The sequence below is a fragment of the Coffea arabica genome, chromosome 6c (genome assembly GCF_036785885.1).
Source record: "Coffea arabica cultivar ET-39 chromosome 6c, Coffea Arabica ET-39 HiFi, whole genome shotgun sequence".
Taxonomy (NCBI): domain Eukaryota; kingdom Viridiplantae; phylum Streptophyta; class Magnoliopsida; order Gentianales; family Rubiaceae; genus Coffea; species Coffea arabica.
The window spans coordinates 6,545,015-6,564,277 of NC_092320.1; the positions used below are offsets into that span (position 1 = coordinate 6,545,015).

The 19,263-nt window shown below is 38.1% G+C and overlaps 3 protein-coding genes across 4 annotated transcripts; 1 reads left to right on the forward strand and 2 right to left on the reverse strand.

The window, feature by feature from the left end:
- Positions 1 to 3,382: 3,382 nt before the first annotated feature.
- LOC113692838 (uncharacterized) lies at positions 3,383 to 6,772 on the forward strand. 2 transcript variants are annotated; one of them, XM_027211419.2, is made up of 8 exons: positions 3,383 to 3,593; positions 4,028 to 4,633; positions 4,720 to 4,772; positions 5,002 to 5,067; positions 5,186 to 5,267; positions 5,352 to 5,423; positions 5,535 to 5,642; positions 6,216 to 6,772. In XM_027211419.2, the coding sequence occupies exons 2-8, from the start codon at positions 4,037 to 4,039 to the stop codon at positions 6,594 to 6,596; spliced, it is 1,359 nt and encodes a 452-aa protein (XP_027067220.1). In that variant the 5' UTR covers positions 3,383 to 3,593; positions 4,028 to 4,036; the 3' UTR covers positions 6,597 to 6,772. The 2 variants fall into 2 exon arrangements, with proteins under 2 accessions (XP_027067220.1, XP_027067218.1); XM_027211417.2 differs by having other exon boundaries at positions 3,384 to 3,593; positions 5,183 to 5,267.
- Positions 6,773 to 10,750: 3,978 nt separating this feature from the next.
- Positions 10,751 to 11,368, reverse strand: LOC113692840 (plastocyanin-like). The gene has a single exon (XM_027211422.2). It carries the CDS (start codon positions 11,253 to 11,255, stop codon positions 10,752 to 10,754), a length of 504 nt encoding a protein of 167 aa, XP_027067223.1. The 5' UTR covers positions 11,256 to 11,368; the 3' UTR covers position 10,751.
- Positions 11,369 to 11,995: 627 nt separating this feature from the next.
- Positions 11,996 to 15,177, reverse strand: LOC113692837 (fasciclin-like arabinogalactan protein 15). Its single transcript, XM_027211416.2, has 2 exons — positions 13,636 to 15,177; positions 11,996 to 12,479 (listed from the first exon to the last, which is right to left on the reverse strand). Exons 1-2 carry the CDS (start codon positions 14,984 to 14,986, stop codon positions 12,406 to 12,408), a joined length of 1,425 nt encoding a protein of 474 aa, XP_027067217.1. The 5' UTR covers positions 14,987 to 15,177; the 3' UTR covers positions 11,996 to 12,405.
- Positions 15,178 to 19,263: the final 4,086 nt, after the last annotated feature.

Here is a 19,263-nt window from a genome sequence, read left to right on the forward strand (position 1 = left end):
AGATTGAGGGCACAATTTGCAATTAACCCTAAAGTTAGAGAACGATTTGGTTCTTATCGCTATGATTACGACGTGCTTTTCATACTTAGTTTGCAACAAGGCTGGCTAGCGGCTACTCAGCTTTAGAGTTTATCCTGTTTGAGGATAATTGCAAAATAGGATACCCCTACCGAGGAGGCGAGGACTCGTTGAGAGTTATGTACAAGCAAGCACTTGATTGCTGCTGCACTAATAATTCATGTCATCCCAAACCTGACCCTGTCTAAATTATCCTCTACTTTAAATCTCTTTTTTTAACCAAATTTAATTATTCATTGATTTGGTCCCAAGCTTTTATAGTCAAAGGGATAACTCAATATAGAGATGGGCCCGTATCAATTTTTAAAATCCCTCCTCCCTCCTGGGGTTTAGTCCTCCAATTATCTATCATGTACAGCTTGAATACTTCATTATCAATGCACCATCACCACGTTGCCTTCAGATGAGACCACACAGCCAACAGCCCAAGACATTCAAGACATTTAAGTCTTGGTGGTGGGGGGGGGGGGGGGGGGGGGGGGGGGGGGGGGGGGGGGAGGGGGGTTGTCATTTAATTGTGGTTTCTTTCGACAGAAAAATTTAATCGGCTCCTTCTCTTTAAATGAGGGTAAAATAGGTTATACAAATGTTATCATCGTTGTCAACTAAAAAAAAAAAAAAAAAAAAGAGATCACACCAACACTTGTTAAAATTGATTAAAAGATACTTCTAGTAGTTACAAACGCAATTTAAGTGTCTAAATTGATGGCTAAAGGATTATTAAGATTCTGCTTTTAACATAGAAACTTGAAGAAGGATAAATTCTTAGGGTTGGACCTAGTTGCATGCATTCCTTGAAAATATCCTACGAAACAGGGGTACTGGAATTTAACACATTCATAAGTAATAAATGGTTGAGCCCTTTTTTCTAGTGTTTCTTTAGAAGAAGACAGGACAGGAGGATATCATATGATTTTCTCTCTGTTACGTACGGTAACGAATCCTATGCATTGCCTGCTGTGTCAAATGTTTGTCCAGAAGTTTGTGCTTGGGTTACGAAAAATTGCTATGTTTTTTTTAACATATTTTTATTTTATATATATATATATATATCAAATTATTATAATAATTTTTTTTATAAAAAAATTCAGAAAAATACAATCCAAACACAGTCTAGCGGTAGCATGCCATTATCATGCATCGATCTCAACAAGAAAAAAATGATGAAGACGAGTAATAAGTTTGATGACAAGAAAAGAAAGTACTCCGATCAATGCCAAGCTTGAATACAACGTACCCACTCACAAAATCCCAATCCCTCCCTTACTACAATTATTATTATCATTCCAAGGTGGGAGAATGATTTCTGAACAACCTCCACCCCACCAAGATCAACGGTCTAGATTCCTCCAACGGATATGATTCAGCCGTATGATGGATCGTCTTCCGCTACACGTTCTGACAGCTCATAATCCTCAACGGCGGTTGGCGGTGCACGTCAAGATACGCCGAACGTGGGACCAATCACGTTGCTCGGTCGTGCCACGTTGGCCTTCAACGCGACAGCCCCTCCGCCTGCGCGCAGAGGCTCATCGCCAGTTTTATCCCCCACGTTCTCCTACAGTTGCTCCTCTGTTTTTATTATATACTCCTTGCGTGCAATCACTTGCTGCGCAGCTACTTTACCCTTCTGCCCTTGATTAATTTAACAATCAAATGCTCTATTTGACTAATATGCCCTTCTATTTACCCTTCATCAACACTCACATGACGTGCATTTTGAGTTGCCTCATAGTAGGTGTTCATGTCATGGTCGCCCAAAAATTTGTCTTGCATCACGGAGACTTTGCTCCCATGGTTTTGGTCCTCAAATCTCAATCGCAGCTACCGAATGGTATGGTGAAGATGAGACATGATGGCGAGATAATGATCTGCCATTCTGCTTTTGTCATTCAAATGTCAAGACATGCTCATTCGCTCCATTAAGCGTAAGTTTACCTTGTTCGGAGGGAACTAGAATTCGATCCTTTTTTTTTTTGACATTTCGACCATATGTATCAAAATGTCCGAGATTTCCTGCGGCTGCCAAATGGCTTCTCTGTTGACTTCAAGCAACAAAATGACTAAAGAGGATAATCAATCGGTTTACGAAGGGGCAGAATCGGTTTGAACACAAAGAGGAAAAGTTAGGGGATATTTATCATTATCTAAGTTTTTTTTTTTTTTTTGAAAATGTGCTAGTACGGTTTCATCATTTGTTGGGAAGGTAACAAAGAAAGTTAAAAAATGACAAATAGAAGTAGAGTAGATCTCATATACACTAACATTGTATACACTATCACCGTTGAATCCATGACATAGGCATAAAAGTTTAATTTTAAATTCAAATTTTATATAATTGTCATTCATCCAATACTGACTATTAATGTAGCATAGAAAAGATTAATCCATAGAAGTAACACCCACCCTCTAAATTTTCTAAATTTTATTTAGTAAGATATGGAAATACTAAAGTTTCTATATGCACACGAGGGTACCTATAAATGTATTAGTCTGCCGATGACTTGCATTTTTAAATTACTGCACATGTTTCAGAGTTCGAAACTAGGAATCATATGAAAAACGAACACAAAAAAAAAATAAATAAAACATGTTTTGCTTGTGAAAAACTAATTCAAAGAATCAATATAATCATTAAAATGTACTTGCATAGGTTCTAAGGAGTTGTTTAATTATCATCATTAAAATGTATGCACGGTCACCGTTAAATATATATAAATGTTTTAAATAATCAAGGGTATCAAAGTAGTATCATTTTATAAGAACACCAACTGATATGAGGGAGGATTCTAGGATGAAATTGAGATGCCAGCCGCGTCAATCAAAGCATGTAGTGGTTGCTTACTTGCTGACCTTTGCTCCGTGCTGTCCAAATGGATCTTCAATTATAATCACCCCGAGGTGTTCTCCACCATGATTTCTGTTTCGCTCAAGTTTCCCGTAATTTTGTCGTGATAGAAAGAGAGATATTACATATTCCATTATGTTTACAACAGCTAGAATACCGTAAATGTTGCTCAATCAGCTGGAAATTTTCTCCATAAAAAGCAAACGAACTAGGAAAAGAATTGCCACACTGAAGTAGACCCAAAAAAAAAAAAAAACTATCAAATCCCACACATAAATAGGAAATGCAAATGATCTGCGCCTTCTTTTTTTTTTTTCCCAGGATCGTATTTATTTCCCTCTCATTTCTTGAGAGACAGTTTTTGGATTCTGGTTAGGAGAGTGGCAGTTTAGTCAGTTCAGAATCTTTAATACCCCCGCAAGTCATAAACCATTTCTCTGGAAAACTGGCCCTCATCTTGACTTATTTTTACCTCCTATTATCAGTCTCTGTGACAGTGAATGGGAACCACCCCAGCAAGTGGCATCCCTCTCTCTTTTTAGTACTGGTCGAACCAGATATCAACTCTGAGCACAATTCCGAGGCATATCAGCTGAACAACTGAGCAGCACGATTTCCAGGGGTATCACCGTATCAGGTCATCCGCATCGATTGTTCCAAAAAGAAGGTACCACTTCCAAAATTCCAACTTTATGCTTTTACGCTTTCACTTGTTTTACCCGTTTACTAGAAGTGGTATGACAATTCTGGATCCTGCACTCGATTTTCTTACCATTTCAGCACCGAATTCCGTTGGATCACTGTCTTTTTCTGCTTCTTTTTTCTGGGATTTTCATTAGGATTCCAATGACTGGTCTTGTTTTATGATGATATGTTTATTGGATAGTAAGGAATAGTGGAGATGATAGAATGCATCAGAGCATCACCTTTTCCTAGTTTCTGCATTTATATCTTCCAACTTTTTTATTCTTTTTAGTATTTTGACAATAGGTTTTTCAAATTTAGCATTTTAATATTCAGTCTTGGTGAATGCAAGAAATTCAACTCTATGTATTCAATTCTTACTTAAAGTTCGAAAATTTTATCTCTATGGATGGATAGCTTCTTCATATGGAGTCTGAAAATGGGGTTCAAGTCGAAGATGAAAAGAGTGGTTTTGTCGGAATGCGAACTAATGGTGGACCTGGATCGGTTCAGGACGTTAAGGAGGATGGCAGCGTCAAAAACAATGAACAAGCATCTGATGAGAATGGCTTTTCTGAAATGAAGGCTAAGGTGACCATCAAGATATCAGGGTCAGGGACTGAATTGTCGAAGACTAATTCAAATGTGAATACTAAAAATTCGAGGACAGGTTCAAAACATAACAGTTTGAAGAAGAATAAGAACACTGGAAATCAAGATAGCTTGGGAGCTTCAGCTTTGCATGCTCGGAAGACGAAAGCAAGCTTAACTCAGAGCCTATCATTCCCTGCAAGAGTCTCTCATCCTGATGGTATGACGAGGAGCACTGACGCACTCACAGCGAAACTGGGTTCCAGACATTCTCAAACCATTGGGGTGAAGGCTGAAGCTGCTCGTTCAAATGGAACTCTCAGTTCAAGTGCCCGCTTGAATCAGGTCAGCAAGGGAGTAGCAACAAACGCTGGGGGTACAATCAGCAAGCGAACATCTTTAGGGTCTCTGCCTTGCCTTCGTCAATCCTTGGTGAGGTTTTGTTGGCTCTGTATTTTCTCCATTTCTACTTCACGTATCATCTCGTGTGTGATATTTGTCCTTATTTGTTTTCTCAGTCTACAAAATCGGTTTCTGCTAATGGAATTGCAAAGAAGGCAGTATCAGAAGAGTAAGTGACTCATTTCATTTACATTCATTGAGCAAAGAAATACTTGAAACAGTTTTGTTCTTTTTTGCTTTTATATCCATTTTACTTTTACTTTTTGTTTGAATGCTGGAAATCACCATATTAAATCCGAATTAATGTAGTGGTGAAGGAGAAGGAAAACGTAATTTACCATCGTAATTAATTGGAAGTAAAGCACTTTTTAATCTGAATCAGTTGTTCATGCTTACAGATCACCTGACCAAAATCCAAAATCAATTAGAACAGGGGAGGATGATGCTCGCTCAACTGCCTCTTCGTAATGTTCATCAACATTTTACTCTAATTAAGCTATTGCATTGAAAACTTTTGCCTTTCATACTACATGTTTTCCGTATCACTTTTAACCTTCATGACTTTGCCTCAATAATCAGTAGTACCACTCCTCGCGGGCAGCGGAGGGCTAGTGTTGCTGGATTTTCCTTTAGGTTGGAGGAGCGTGCTGAAAAGCGGAAAGAGGTATAAAATGCAATTTGAATAGCTTCTGTTCCTTTGCAGACATGATTTTATGTACAAATTACGAGTCTTCACTTTGTTACTCAGTTCTTTTCAAAGATGGAGGAAAAAATTCATGCAAAGGAAGCAGAAAAAAGTAACTTGCAGGCGAAATCAAAGGTGCCTGGTATTTTGTGATCCTTCTCTAAGTTTCTGAATTTATGCGGTTCTCTCTGTTTGATCTCTTGAAATCTGAATTTTTCATTTTTGACCTACTTTTACTGTCACCAGGAAAGCCAGGAAGCAGAGATAAAGCAATTCCGCAGGAGCTTGACTTTCAAAGCTACACCGATGCCAAGTTTCTACAAAGAACCCCCTCAAAAAGTTGAATTGAAGAAGGTAGACTAGATGTCAGTTTTAATACGGTACAGAGACTTTATTATGATCCTTGTCTAATATACACCATTTTACAAAGATCTATGGCAAGATGAGAGCAGAGAAAATGGGTTGAGGAAGAAGGAATAGCATTTTTTGCCAACTTATGCATTTAGTTTCAACTTGGCCATTAAAATGGAGGTTAAAACTTCATCTTGATTAAAATGTAGTACATTCTTGCTTGTGGTCTGTGGACATGAACTCTTTTTTTAGGTTCACTATACGTCTGTAAGGGTCATCATTTGGCCAATTGAACCCGTAATACACTGTGGCTTCATCAATGAAAAAGGGAAAAAGTTTTTAGCAAATCGTATTGTCAGGCGTTGCAGTTGCCAAAAGAATGATCTTCTCTTCTGCCTGCTCAAGTCTATTGGTATCAGCAGGATACACACCACAATTACTTTTTGACAAGAGTCTATCAAGCACAGAGTCAGTTGCTCAAAATTTTCTGTCTCTCTTTCTTATTTTAATGCTACATAGCGTGCGCCTTAATTAAAGTATCATCGTATTGTTATCCATCGCTTGTTAATCATGCAGATTCCAACCACTCGTCCGGTATCTCCGAAGCTTGGAAGGGCCAAAAGCTCAATAAACGAATCCTCAGAAAACGGAGCAACTTGTCCCGGCAACGCAGCGGTCACTGACAAGGGAAAGTCGCCGAAGGATTTTCAGGCAAATGGTGACAAGGGAAGTTCTGCTTCAAAGAAGCAACTGAAAAGGTTCCCATCCAAGTCCCAGAATCGGGAACCTTTGGCTGCTAAGGCTGAAGGAAAATCAGGCAAAATAAAAGTGCAACCAACAGAAGGGAAAGCTTGTACAGAGAATTCAGAAGATATTCAGAATGAGTCTACCGTCCATTCCCTTGAACTTGCAGGAGAGGTAGAGATGGAAGCTGATAAGAACTCTGCCGAGGACTAAGGGCCTTCTTACATTGATGTGAAAAAGGAATGTTTGTATATTGGTTGACTACGTGTTCATAGATTTATTTTATCTTCAAAATTGCGGATGTACAAATAATTGTTTTAATCTTTTCTGGTTTATTTTTCTACAGTTTTTGAATACTACAATATATGAGAGATTTTACTTTGCAAGAATTTGAGATGAATCCAATGCTTCGTCCTTCACAATCATTGCACGAGTGGTCACCTGCTGCACTTATGATCGGCAATGGTTCTATAAAATGCTAGTAGAACAGCAGCAATGGCCGTAGGGATCTTCAACCTTTGATTTTGATTTTAGATTGTCACTCTAGTCTTTCACTTGCTAGTAAGTGGTAACAATGGAACAAATGCAAATTGGCCGCACCTCAGAACCCTTTATATTACCTTAGCAAGAAGTACTAATGAATAATGTAGTACGAACAGACTTGGATGCAGGCAGAAAGGCCCTTCACATTTGCATGGATGGAAGATTATTGCGGGACTTCTACGTATGGAATGGAAGGATCTGACGCATAAGGAAATGATAAATGGATTATATAACAAAATAAACCTTTTTTTTAGAGATAAAACACGGCAACAAAAAGGAAAAATATTATTGGAAACTAATTATGAGTCACAAAAACAAAAACGCAGAATGGAGGTTTTTTTTTTTTTTTTAATGAGGAAAAAAAAATACTGCTTGTACAATTAACAGCAAGCCACTGACGAGGCAAGCCTCCCTAAAGAGTAAGACTTGTTCTGGAGACGCTAGGCTGTCGGCAACTTAGATGATGAAGCCCCCAGAATGATATGGGCTAGTAGTCGGGAGTCCATAACTTACAGATTGGACCGTTCCAATTTCACTCTTAGCAAACCAACTCTGAATTCTATGATCCATACACATCGTGAGGCCTTTTAATGCTCTTAGGGCTAACAGCATTTGGTCAACGTATCCTGACCGAGACAGAATGAGAAAAAAAAAAAAAAAAAAACTAGTACAGGATGGGACTCAGGATTTTTTTTTTTTTTTCAAAAATATGATACTGAAAGTCCCTCTCTCTATGGTATACTTTACGAGCTTAATGAAGTAGTTTGATGCTTCACAGTTCAGTTAAGTAAAGTAGGCTAAATGTCACCGTAGGCACCTAAATTTTTAGAAAGTGACACTTTAGTACCTTAACTTTTAGCTACGTCAATTGATTGAATAATTTTTTTTTTTTTGGATAAAAAAGATCATTTTATTCAAACAAACCTACACATTAATGACAGAAAATACATCAAACAAACACGACACCGACACAGATAGATTTGAAGGCAATGTATAACAGATCTAAGAAAACAATACAAATAAAGATAACATATATTGATGTTTCAATATATGTTCCGTCCAAATGAATTACTGTAGCTCAATGCATCAGTGCATACCTGCTGACAATCAGATCTGATTGAAACTGATTCAAGTTCAAAGAGAAATTTAGATCTGATAGTAATAAAAAAATTGCGGATATGAGAAATTAGATTCTAGTTCGTCAATTGAATAACTAAACTTATAAAGCGGCGTCTACATAATTTATCAACCCAATTTTGGTAAAAAAAAAAATTCGAGTGAAATTTCTTTTTTTTTTCTTTTGACTTTTTGTACCAAAATTACCCTTGATTTGATTGCACATGCCGTGCATGTCACCTGCACCGAAATTGAGTTGGTGGCAACCCAACTAGAAGGAAACAATAATATAATTTTACCGCAAGCTCAAACGCCCAATTGGCACTCCAAAAACGTTTATTTACCTACGGTATTATTATTCACTTATTAGTTCTATAAGTATTTACTCTTTCATTTAATAATTATAATTTGGTTCGTCTTCGCTGCTGGTGGCCCATCCTTATCTTTGACCAGCCCAACCTAATCCAAAGTCCCTCCTCCACCCTAAACAAGCAAAAAATCAGCAGTCTAGAGATTATTGATATCATCAGAGAAGTGGGGCACCGATTCAAGATCCGTAGAATGTTGCATGTTACTACTACATTAAAAATTTGAAGGGTTTGGGTTTGCAGCTGTTGTATTATATCATCAAATTCAATTCAAAGCTTAAATGTTTATGTGAAGCTCGAATGACTTTTTTTCCGGTTGCTGATCATCAGAACCATAAAATGGGATACTCTCTCCTATTATAATAATAATAATAATAATAATACCCCACCAGGCCACGAAAGCCATTCCTCCAACTGGAGAGCATAATTCCAAGTTAGCCAGCTCATTCTCTTTGGCAGTCCTCTTAATCATGCATGCAATAAACAAACCTCTGAGTTCGTCCGAGTCAGAGAGACGGCATGCCAAAAAAAAAAAAAGGAATTAGCCAATTATTGATAATCATACAATTTTTAAAGCTTCGGCTTCTGTTTTGATGTCTCGGTCACGAAAGATAATACTTCCTTCCTTTTTTTATAACTATAACTGATGTTTAAAATTTTGCACATTAATTAAAAAAAAAATTTCATTGCTTAAATCTATACACTACTTTTCTTTTATACCCTCATTAATTGTCCAATTCACCCATATTTTCTCTCACTAAAGTATTAAATGGTGCTATTTTACTAAACTAAAAGCAATGCAAACTAACTCCCACCAAACTAGAGTAGTAATTAAGAACCCTGTATTAAGAAAGAGAGATAAAAGAATAAAATTATAAAAAAATACTCCCTCCGTCCCGTTTTATTAGTCTTGGTTTTTTTTTCACACAGATTAAGAAAGTGTAATTAATTTGGTTGGAAACATAAATTTAGATTAATAATTTCCTAAAATACCCTTATGCTAATCACGAAGAGTGCATTGGAAAACCTCAATGTATTCAATGTAGTGAGTTAGTATTTAATAACAATATATTAATAACAAGATATTTAATAAGGGTATTTTAGACAATTTGAAAAATTACTACATTCCTTAATGGGGAAGTGGACTACAATTTGGGACGGACGAAAAAGGAAAACAAGACTATAAAAGTGGGACGGATGGAGTAATTAATACTGTATGAGAATAATAAAACGACAGATAAAAATACACTAGAATAAATTTTTTAAACGTCAATTATAAAAAAAAAAGGGAAGGAAATAGTAATAGTGCATGCAAAGTTGCAAACAACCATCACCGACACCCGTCACAGCTTTGGTAAATATCATCATCATCATTATGGTTCATTCAGTTCCTCTTTAGGAAAAGGGCAAATTATCCATTTAGCCCTTGAACTTTTAGTTTAAGTAAAATTAAGCCCTCTAACTATTTATAGTCAATTTTCAGCCCTCGAACTTGTAAAATTGAAAACCCGTGACCCTTTTACCTAGATTATCCGGTTTTGCAACCGGAAAGAAGGGCATTTTTGTCCACATAACAACTTCATCTTCTTCCCTTTCCCAAACCCAACCAAATAGGCACAGATTTCTAGAGTTCTTAAGCTTCTGCAAATTGGGGATAACTGAGTCTGACTCTAAGCAAAATTTTTAAAACTACCCACTCTATTCTCTCCTGGTTTCCCCATATACTCCTTTCCCCCACTAAAAATCGCATCAATTAACCACTCGTCCTTTCCCCTTTCATCTTGATTTCTCGATCGTCTCCACGAAATCCAACAAAAATGGTGTCCAAGATTGTGAAGAAAACCCCAACAAAGTCCATCAAAAATTCACGTCACCATCTCCATAGCCACCAACACCGAAAAAATCCCCCGTAAAGAATGCCTCTGCCGCTGCTTTAGTGGTGCTTGCGTCGATTAACAAGTCCATTTACACTTGCCACCACCGCCTCATCAAGATTTTCTCCAAATTAGCGCGCATTTCAACTCCAATTAAGAAGAAGAGCCCAAGAAAATGGGGGTATCAATTACTTCAAAAGGGTTCTGAAGATCCCAAAAGTAGCATCAGAAGAGCTCTGTTTGATGACGAAAAAAGTTCTGCACTTCCACCACTAATTTCGCCAGAGAAAAACACTGTCTTTCTTGATTTGGACAAGACTCTGGTGCATTCCCAGCCGAGCCCTGCCCTAGAAAAGTATGATTTCATAGTTAGGCCGGTGATAGATGGAGAAAGAGTGGATTTCTTCGTGTTAAAGAGGCCATTTGTGGAAGAATTTTTGGAGTTCCTGAGTAATAAAAATACAGATTTAGTTAACAGTGACTTTGCCAACCATGCCGGCTCCCTGGTGAGGTGAACAGTAGAAAGTGTAAGTTCCCTTCTCTGTCAAAGAGACCGAGAAGGTCTCTCTTGGTGCGTTGAGAAGGTCTTCCTCCGACATGGAGATCTTAGATGCATCAACACCAGAAGGAACTCCATCCTCATCGAACACTACATTGTGGGGGAACCCGGCATTGTTCTTGAAAAACAATTTTCTCTCCAGAAGCCACACTGAACTCGCTTGGACGAAAATCAGCTCGCCACCAGAAGAACCAAGCAAGATCTCGGCGGCCAGGGCGTTGGTTGCGAGCATTGCACTGGCAGCAGTAGCAACTACAGCAGCACCTACTTCCTTGAGGGAAGCCTTCACGGCGAGCTTGGGAGAGGCAGCAAAGACCTTAACAGTGCTGCTCACTCTAGAAGCTGGTGCACCGGAGGCCTTGAGGCCGGTGAATGATGGGATGGAAACAACAGCGGAGGTGACAGTGGCCATTTCGAAACTCAATAGCTAAGAGTTGTGGGTGGAAGATGGGCTGTTTTGTTTTGAGCAAACTTCTGGATGGAAATCAAGAAGCCAAAAAGAGGAGAGGAGTGCACTTTAATACGTGGGTCTTGCGGACGTCTCCAACGATGGTCTTGCGAACTTCGGAAAAAGTGATTTTTTTTGTTGGGGGAGGGGAGGAAGGAGGGGTTGTCCCTGAATCTCTGAATGATGGCATTACTGTAGTATTTGTAAGTCTTGGGGTTCTTGGAGGCTGATCTTCGTCGATGGCAGGTTGGGTTAGGGAAAGGGAAGAAGATAGAGCTGTTCACTTTTTGCTTAGAATATACAGACAAAAATGCCCTCCTTGATAGCATATTGTAATTCATGTGATTTGATTTTTCGGTTGCAAAACCGGATAATCTAGGTAAAAGGATCACGGGTTTCCAATTTTACAAGTTCGAGGGCTGAAAATTGACTATAAATAGTTAGAGGGCTTAATTTTACTTAAACTAAAAGTTCAAGGGCTAAATGGATAATTTGCCCTTAGGAAAATGATTAACGCCCCAACTCAAAACACCATTTATTATAATTATTATTAATAAATAATAGCGATGAGAAAGGAAGGACAGCCCACAAACAAGGAAAGACAACCCCGTGATCTTGCAAAGAAAAACCAAAGAGCTGTTGCGTTCTTTCAACCAACCAACTTCCCAAGGATTGTACGTATACACTACTGTCGGCACCAGGCAGCCAAAAAAACCCAAGGGACTTAAATACAATAAAAAAATCGATATGTAATTACAGTATTCATAACAAAATGGAAAAACAAAGAAACTCTCTCCTCTTTCTGTGGGTTTCCAAGGTGAATTTTACTTCAATCGAACATCCTCCCCACTTTATTTTGTCATGCACAATTTTCAAGTTCCTATAAAAAAAAAAAAAAAACTGCCATAATTCAGGAAACTCTTTCTTTCTATTATCCTTTTTTCCATCCAGAATTGTTGGCACTTGGATTTAGCAAGTAAAAGAGAAGCCATTTACAGACCAGACCCAGCCTCCTCCTAGTCCTTGCTTGCTTGCTGCATCATCATTGCGTTTCAATTTTTTTTTTTTTTTTTTTTAAACCTTTGACAATTTCCTGGGGTTGCAAAAAAAACATTTAATGACAGCTAGTGAATTGAGAATCCTGCCCAAAAGCCCCCAGCATTCTACAAGCCACTTCCATCAATTTCCCTGCACGAGTAAAAGCCATTAAATTAAGACCCCCAACATCCAATCACTACTCCTGTATTATCCCTCTAATCAATACTACAACAGCAGCATACTAATAAATTAGCAAAAAAATTTAATCAATACAACAACAACCCCATCACAAGTTAATACTATGACCAAGAATATAAGGCAGAGCGATTCTTTGCATGAAGCCATTCATTCTATAACACATCAAATTTAGCCCCCACATGAAAACCATCTCAGGAGTAGGGTCAGGAGACAGGAGGAGGCTTTTCTCAAGACTGAAGGTAGGAATCAATCCATCATGAGTGAATAAGTAGGGCGTGGATCACAGCTGGGGTTGCGTTGGAATCTCTTGCCAAGGCATTTCTTCCATCAATGATCAACCCTTGGTTATTATGCACTTCATCATCTAATAAATAAATAAACTAAACAACTCTCTCTGTTTGATTTCTTCAACCACTCCACACTAATGCACAGGGATACCTTCCTACGTTCCAAGGGTCACCGACACCACCGCTGCCTGACATTCAATCCTAAAACTATTTTTTATTCATCCTTAAATCCAATAACGCACACTTTGAACAGTACAAAACTCGACACCCACCAGCTCTGAGGACTTTATTTATTTATTATTAAAAGTAAAACAGAAAAGAGTGACAAAGAAAGCTGATTATTATTATTGTGATGTGGCTAGATTTAACTCAATTCGAGTGCAAAAGCCTAAAGTGACAACACTAGCAGTAGTAGTATTTACTTAGCTTAGTGCCCAATTAATCCAACAAAGATAAAACATTTATTATTAAGTTTCTACTATGCGCAATTCTCATCATCATTGACCTCTTTTTTATTTTTTGACCCATTTATCCTATCAATTTACTGAGTATCAAAATTCAACCACCGTTAAATTCACTATCTCTGCAGAAATATTTGGCATTCATTGGTTTTACACAAATATTTCCATCAACCTTTGTTTCATCAATCTATGGATGCACGCGCAACTGCGCAAGCGTGCCAGAGGTGAAATTTGTCTTCATCCTAAACAAACGCAATTTAATTACTGCTGCTATATAAATAAAATCCAATATTAGAAACAAAAAATAATTTTTTTTGAAACCAAAAAAAAAAGTGGTTCAAGAAGAAGAAAGAACTATACCTCTCCTTGGCTTCACAGCAGCCTTGGCCACAGGAGGGGAAGACTTGGGCGCAAGCTTAGTTTCCTCCGGCGGCATTAATACTCCATCGATTCCCTGAACGGAGATTCTGCCGTCGGTGTATATATCAGGATCGAACAAATAAGCAGAACCGTCCCCTTGCCCAAACTTCACCGACCCATCAGCCTCCTCAGCCACCACCTTATGCGGCAGTCTCAAAGTATCGTACCTCACTTTCCCAAATCTCCTCACCGCATTGTACATGCTTTCCTCCGTCTGGTACTCGGGAATCAAATGATAATACACGATTTGCTCCGGCGCACCTGGCTCGCTCAGTTGATCTGTTGTTAACTTGGCCATTGCCTCATCGTTCGGCGCCAGAACCGTCAACACGTACCCCTCCGACACTAATCTCCCCATTTCTGAGGCCAACGATGTGAGGTTCACCAGAATATCGGCCAACTCGTTGTACCCGCCGTAATGTAATAGCGTCTGAATAAAATCTTTGATCTGGGCCTCGCCGTCGAAATGATGGTGAGGTCCGCCTGGCCCGGGAGCTGGGGCTGGTGCCAGGGATGGCCCCGGAGCCATGGCATCATATATGGGGAGAGCTGGAGGAGACCCTGCTGGGGCAGGACTGGCGGGCTTCTTCAGTCGGTGAGTCCTTGGGTCTACTTCCGGTGCTCCTTCGGGCAAAACAGCCGAAATGGCCCTGAGGCTGCGCCGGGAGTTGAAATCTTGTTGGACTGATTTAGGTATCAACACGCGCTCTATCCCGTGAATAATGCCGTCAGGCCGAACGATGTCGTTGGGCTTGAAGATTCTGGCGACGCTGATGTGGTCGTCGCCGTTGCGGTGAGAAATCCTGAGGCTCTCGTCGAAAGCATCCTTGCAGAGGCTGGTGTGGTGGGAGGATTTGTTGGAGCTGCGGTGGTGAGGCCAATGGGCAGAGTCAATGCGAGAGGGTATCATGTGAAAGAGCAAGAGATTCTGCAAGGACTTGAGATTGCCTGGCTCCAGCAGAAACCGCTTGAACTCGGGGTCCAAATCCCTCTCCAAGGCCTCATTCTTGGGGGCGAAAATGGTGATGTTGTGCTTGGAAACAGCCTCTTCTAGAGTCTGCAACAGAAGGGCCTTCTCCACGAGCTCAGAGAGCTCGGTGTAATGGGAGTCCAGAAGGGCCACCAGAACGGAGTTAGAGTTAATCTGGGGGGAGGTTGCTGAGGTTGAGCTTGACGAGTGCTTCTTGGAGGAGGATGAAGAATTTTCACGCAATGTAGCACCGGATGTAGAACAGACAACGATCATCAAGAGAAGTAATCGCCGGAAAACGCCATAGATCTGAAAGCCCATGGCGCCTGTCCTGTCCCGAAGACCCTCCTGTCACTACTTTCTCACTGTACAAAACTCTAGAATGCGTTTTGTGTATCTTTGGTGCTTCCTCTCTCTCTCTCTCTCTCTCTCTCTCGCTCGCTCTTGTGAAGAAGAGCTGTACTTGGATGGGGGAAATAAAACGTAGACTTTTTTGTTTTAGCGTAGGCAGTAGGGGTGTGCGTTGTTTGGTGGAATGGTATTAAAAGTAGCAGTTGTGGGACTACGGAAGAGAGAGAGGCAGATATTGAAGTGTGTGCTGTGTGAGGGAGGGAGGGAGGGCGGGTGAGGCTTGAGGCTTAAGGCCTAAGGGTAAGGGGGCATAGTTTTGTGCCCGAGGTTTGGTAAAAAGGAGGAGAGTTGGGAAAAGAAATGCACCGTAGGAGATTGCTTGGAGATTAAAAAGACCGGGACCGGTGGAAAGAGGGAAACAATTGGAACCCGCGGGAGACAATAATGAAAAGTTGTTGTTTCGGACACTTCATAATTCTTTTTCTTTTTTTTTTTTTTTACAAAATATGCTTCTGGTGGATGGTAGTACTTATTACCTTTCGTATGTTGTTGATTAAAAAATTACTACTGTCTTGGCTTTGATCTTTTTGATTAACCCTGTTCAAATGTGGTTAATCTCTTATCCATTCATTAAACTTGTGCAACCCTTTATCACTACAATCTTTTGCTAACTTTTACGTGAATATTAATTAACACTAGCTATAAAGTTATGGGCAATGTTTATATTGGTCCCAAAACGATAAAATCTAAAAATTAGTGGCCCAAGATTGTGCTATGCTATGCTAATTGTTTGTGAACTAAAGATGTAATCCGTTGTTTGGATTGCGGCCTTGTTTGGAACCCAAGTTTTTTGTCAAGTTTCCCTGCTACAAATTTTTTAAAAATTTTTACTACAATAATCTCAAAAAATTTCTCAAAATTTTAAACTATACATTTCAAAATATTCAAAAATCCTATACATTTCAAAAATTTTTAAAAAACCTTCTATAATAAATTATAGTAAAGTTTTAGATAAATTCTCAAAAAACTCACATTCCAACAGGGCATAATTTTATGTAGAAAATTTTTTACATTTTAGTTAATTAAATTTTTTACCTCACTTATATCATATTGTTTTAATATATTTTCCTATAAAAATTTTTAAAAATAGCAATACAAATGATTAGTATTGTACTTAGAAGTAAGAGTAATGGCGCACTTATTAGGAGTCCACACTGCTTAGTATTGTTACACTAGGGGCGTAGAAGGGGGGGGGGGGGGGCCGGGAATGTATGCTTTATGGATGAATATGTGTGCTGGGGTATTGGACAGGCTGGAAAATGGGACCACGCGGTGGACGTCGGTGGCTTAGCTGCCTCCAATCCATTTCCATTTCCCTTGCTGGCCATTTATTCGGCTCGCAAGTCAAACGTGAGCCAAGCCACTGCTGTCTTAATTCCACCATTCATCTGTCATTTTACATTTGTTTTTTGTCTTTGCTTCTTATAGGTGTCACTCCAGAGTCCAGTCCACTCCTCGTGCTTATTTCTTCTTCTTTTCTTTCTGTTAATTAATTAGTAGTAGTATCAATGATCAGGCATCTTCGGGAGTTTTGCCTTTTATTTCTTCGCCGATTTTTCAAGCCTGGCATGAGGCGCTCAAGACTTGACAAAGACCCAAAAATTTGGGCCAAAATCAGAAGCTTAATACTAGTTGTGTTTGGATTGTAAGTTATTTGAGATATTTTTACTGTAGCACTTTTTGTGATGTGATGTATGTGAGATAAAAAGGTAATTGAGAAGATAAAAAGGTATATTGAAAATTGTAATGGTGATGTAAGCAAATATATTTGGCCAAATAACTCACAGTCCAAACACACTCACTACTACTGAATTAACTCCTCCTTAATGCATCTGTACAGCTAGTAACACGTAAAGTGGATTTAATAAGAATATCTATAATTACACAAGTTCCAAAAGACAAATATCTATAAAAAAAAAATGAAAATAACAAATAAATAATCATAGAAAGCCGGCTATCTCTTAAAGGAATTCGAAATCGTAAAGTTCCAAAATACTTTTGCACCTTTAGCCCGATATACAACAGAAGCTCTGAATGCTGCCAAATATCCAAAGTTAGTGTTCGTAACGCCCTTTTATTTATGGGCTATCAAGTTTGGTTAATAATTTGGATAGTGTATTATTTGAAATAATTACTATAGTACTTTTTATAATGTGATGTATGTGAAATAAAAAGATAGGTTGGAAAATGTGTTTATGATGCAAGCGAAATATTATTTGAAATAATTTTGGTATCCAAACACTCTAATATAAAACTTAGTGCTAAATGCATATTTTGTGGATTTGCCGACAGGGCGAAGATTTGTTAATGCCATTCTCGACCTTGCGATGTTTGTCTTAAATAAGCGATCAATAATTCCTATCAAATTTATTATTTAATATCAAGAAGTCCTACTTTATAAAATCTAAATAACCCCCACAATCTCAACAGCCAATATAATAAAAGAGTATCAGTTCTTCGTGATACACTTTGGTGCTTGAAATTAATTATGGGTTTATTATATATTGTAGTATTTTTAAGTTGAAAAGATCAGATTCGTTAGATTCTTTTGTTTCTAAATATGTTGGGGTAACATTAATTTTTTCTTGATGTAAATTGGCAACAAGGACATCCAACTAATTAGAGCATTCCTCCTAGACTCCACTAACTTCTATTTTATGTGGAATGTAAATATGGTGCGTGCTGAATTAAACTCGTCCTAATCCAGTTTGGAGTTACAGCGAAAATAAATACTACTAACAAATCAACAGGAGCAGCACAGGAATGATGGATCCACATGCAGCAGAGGTGAATGAGAAATTAAAGTATGGTCCGCGGCTTCGGTGTTTCGATTGGGAATACTTCTTTCTTTATTTCTCTATCCACTCTGATTGCAGCACCAACATGTTGCAATTCTATGCCCTGTCAAGTTGTCATGCTCCTGCTGGGAAATGGGGCAGCCAAGATTTGGCTAGAAGGACGTAAGATACAAATTTCATTTTATGCATCATTTTTTCAAGTCACATGTAGACTTATAAAATTTTATTATATACTTATAGATTATGAAAAGTAAACTGTATCGCGTGTAAATTGAGTTACGTCAAAATCAGTCTGGAAAAATTTCTCTGTTGACTGTTTCCGCCCCTGATTCCTCGTGCTGTGTTGTTGGGCAGATATATATTCCAGAGCCAGGCCTTTTTTTTTTTTTGGGTGTCTTTTTAGTCCTTGCCTCTCCTTTTTACTCTTTTAGGGGTCTATTGCATTCTTATTGCTTCACAAATTTTTATTTTTATTGTTCAACTTCTTACCCTGAAATCTTTTATTTTCCGTTCAATGAAATTTCTATACCTTAACAAAGAAGAAGGAAGTTATCAAAAAAGGAAGAACTCACTATTCAAACAAAGTACCTAATAATTGTGGTTCTTTTTTTTTTTTTTTCTTTTACACTAATGTTTAGGAATATATTGCAATTCATGAATGCGTGTGTACAGTGTGGTTGAGGTGGATAATTCATATACCAAGATATATTGGGTACAAATCTTCTTTTTTTATTCTGTTGGGTTGAAAAAAAAAATCAAATTCAGTTTGGTAAGATCTTGTTTTGAACTTGATTCGTTAACTAGTCAAATTAAATTTAAGCAAATTCGATAAAAAAAAAACTTGTTCGAAATTGATTCGACAAATAAACAAGCTAATCCTGAACAAAATTTAAAACTCCTTAAAATAATCAAATATATTTAAACACTAAGATATTTGATCTAATTAGTTTCGATTAAGTGCCTATCCTTTTCGTGAATGGTTGAATTATCTCCACCTCTGTCCAAGGGAAAGACTTCATCGTAGCCTCAACAATAAATGAGTCAATTGGATTTAACAAGACACTGCAATAAATGACGAATTCACAAATGCACCATACAGTTACAGACAAAAGAGCAAGAGGAAATTTCTTGCCAACCACTATACAATTGCTTGATTGTAAATTATTTGCATAATTTTATTCATTTACATCATCAATACATTTTTAACTATTTTTTAAATTTCATATACCTCATATCAAAAAGTGTTGCAATATTTTTTTTCTTTCAAAAAATTATCCCAAATAATCTTTTACAATCAAGTAAAAAAAAACATCTCTATTACCGACCTAGCACATACGCATTACAGCAAGAACCGCAGAAAATTTTTTTTTTTCCAAAAATCTTTAACCA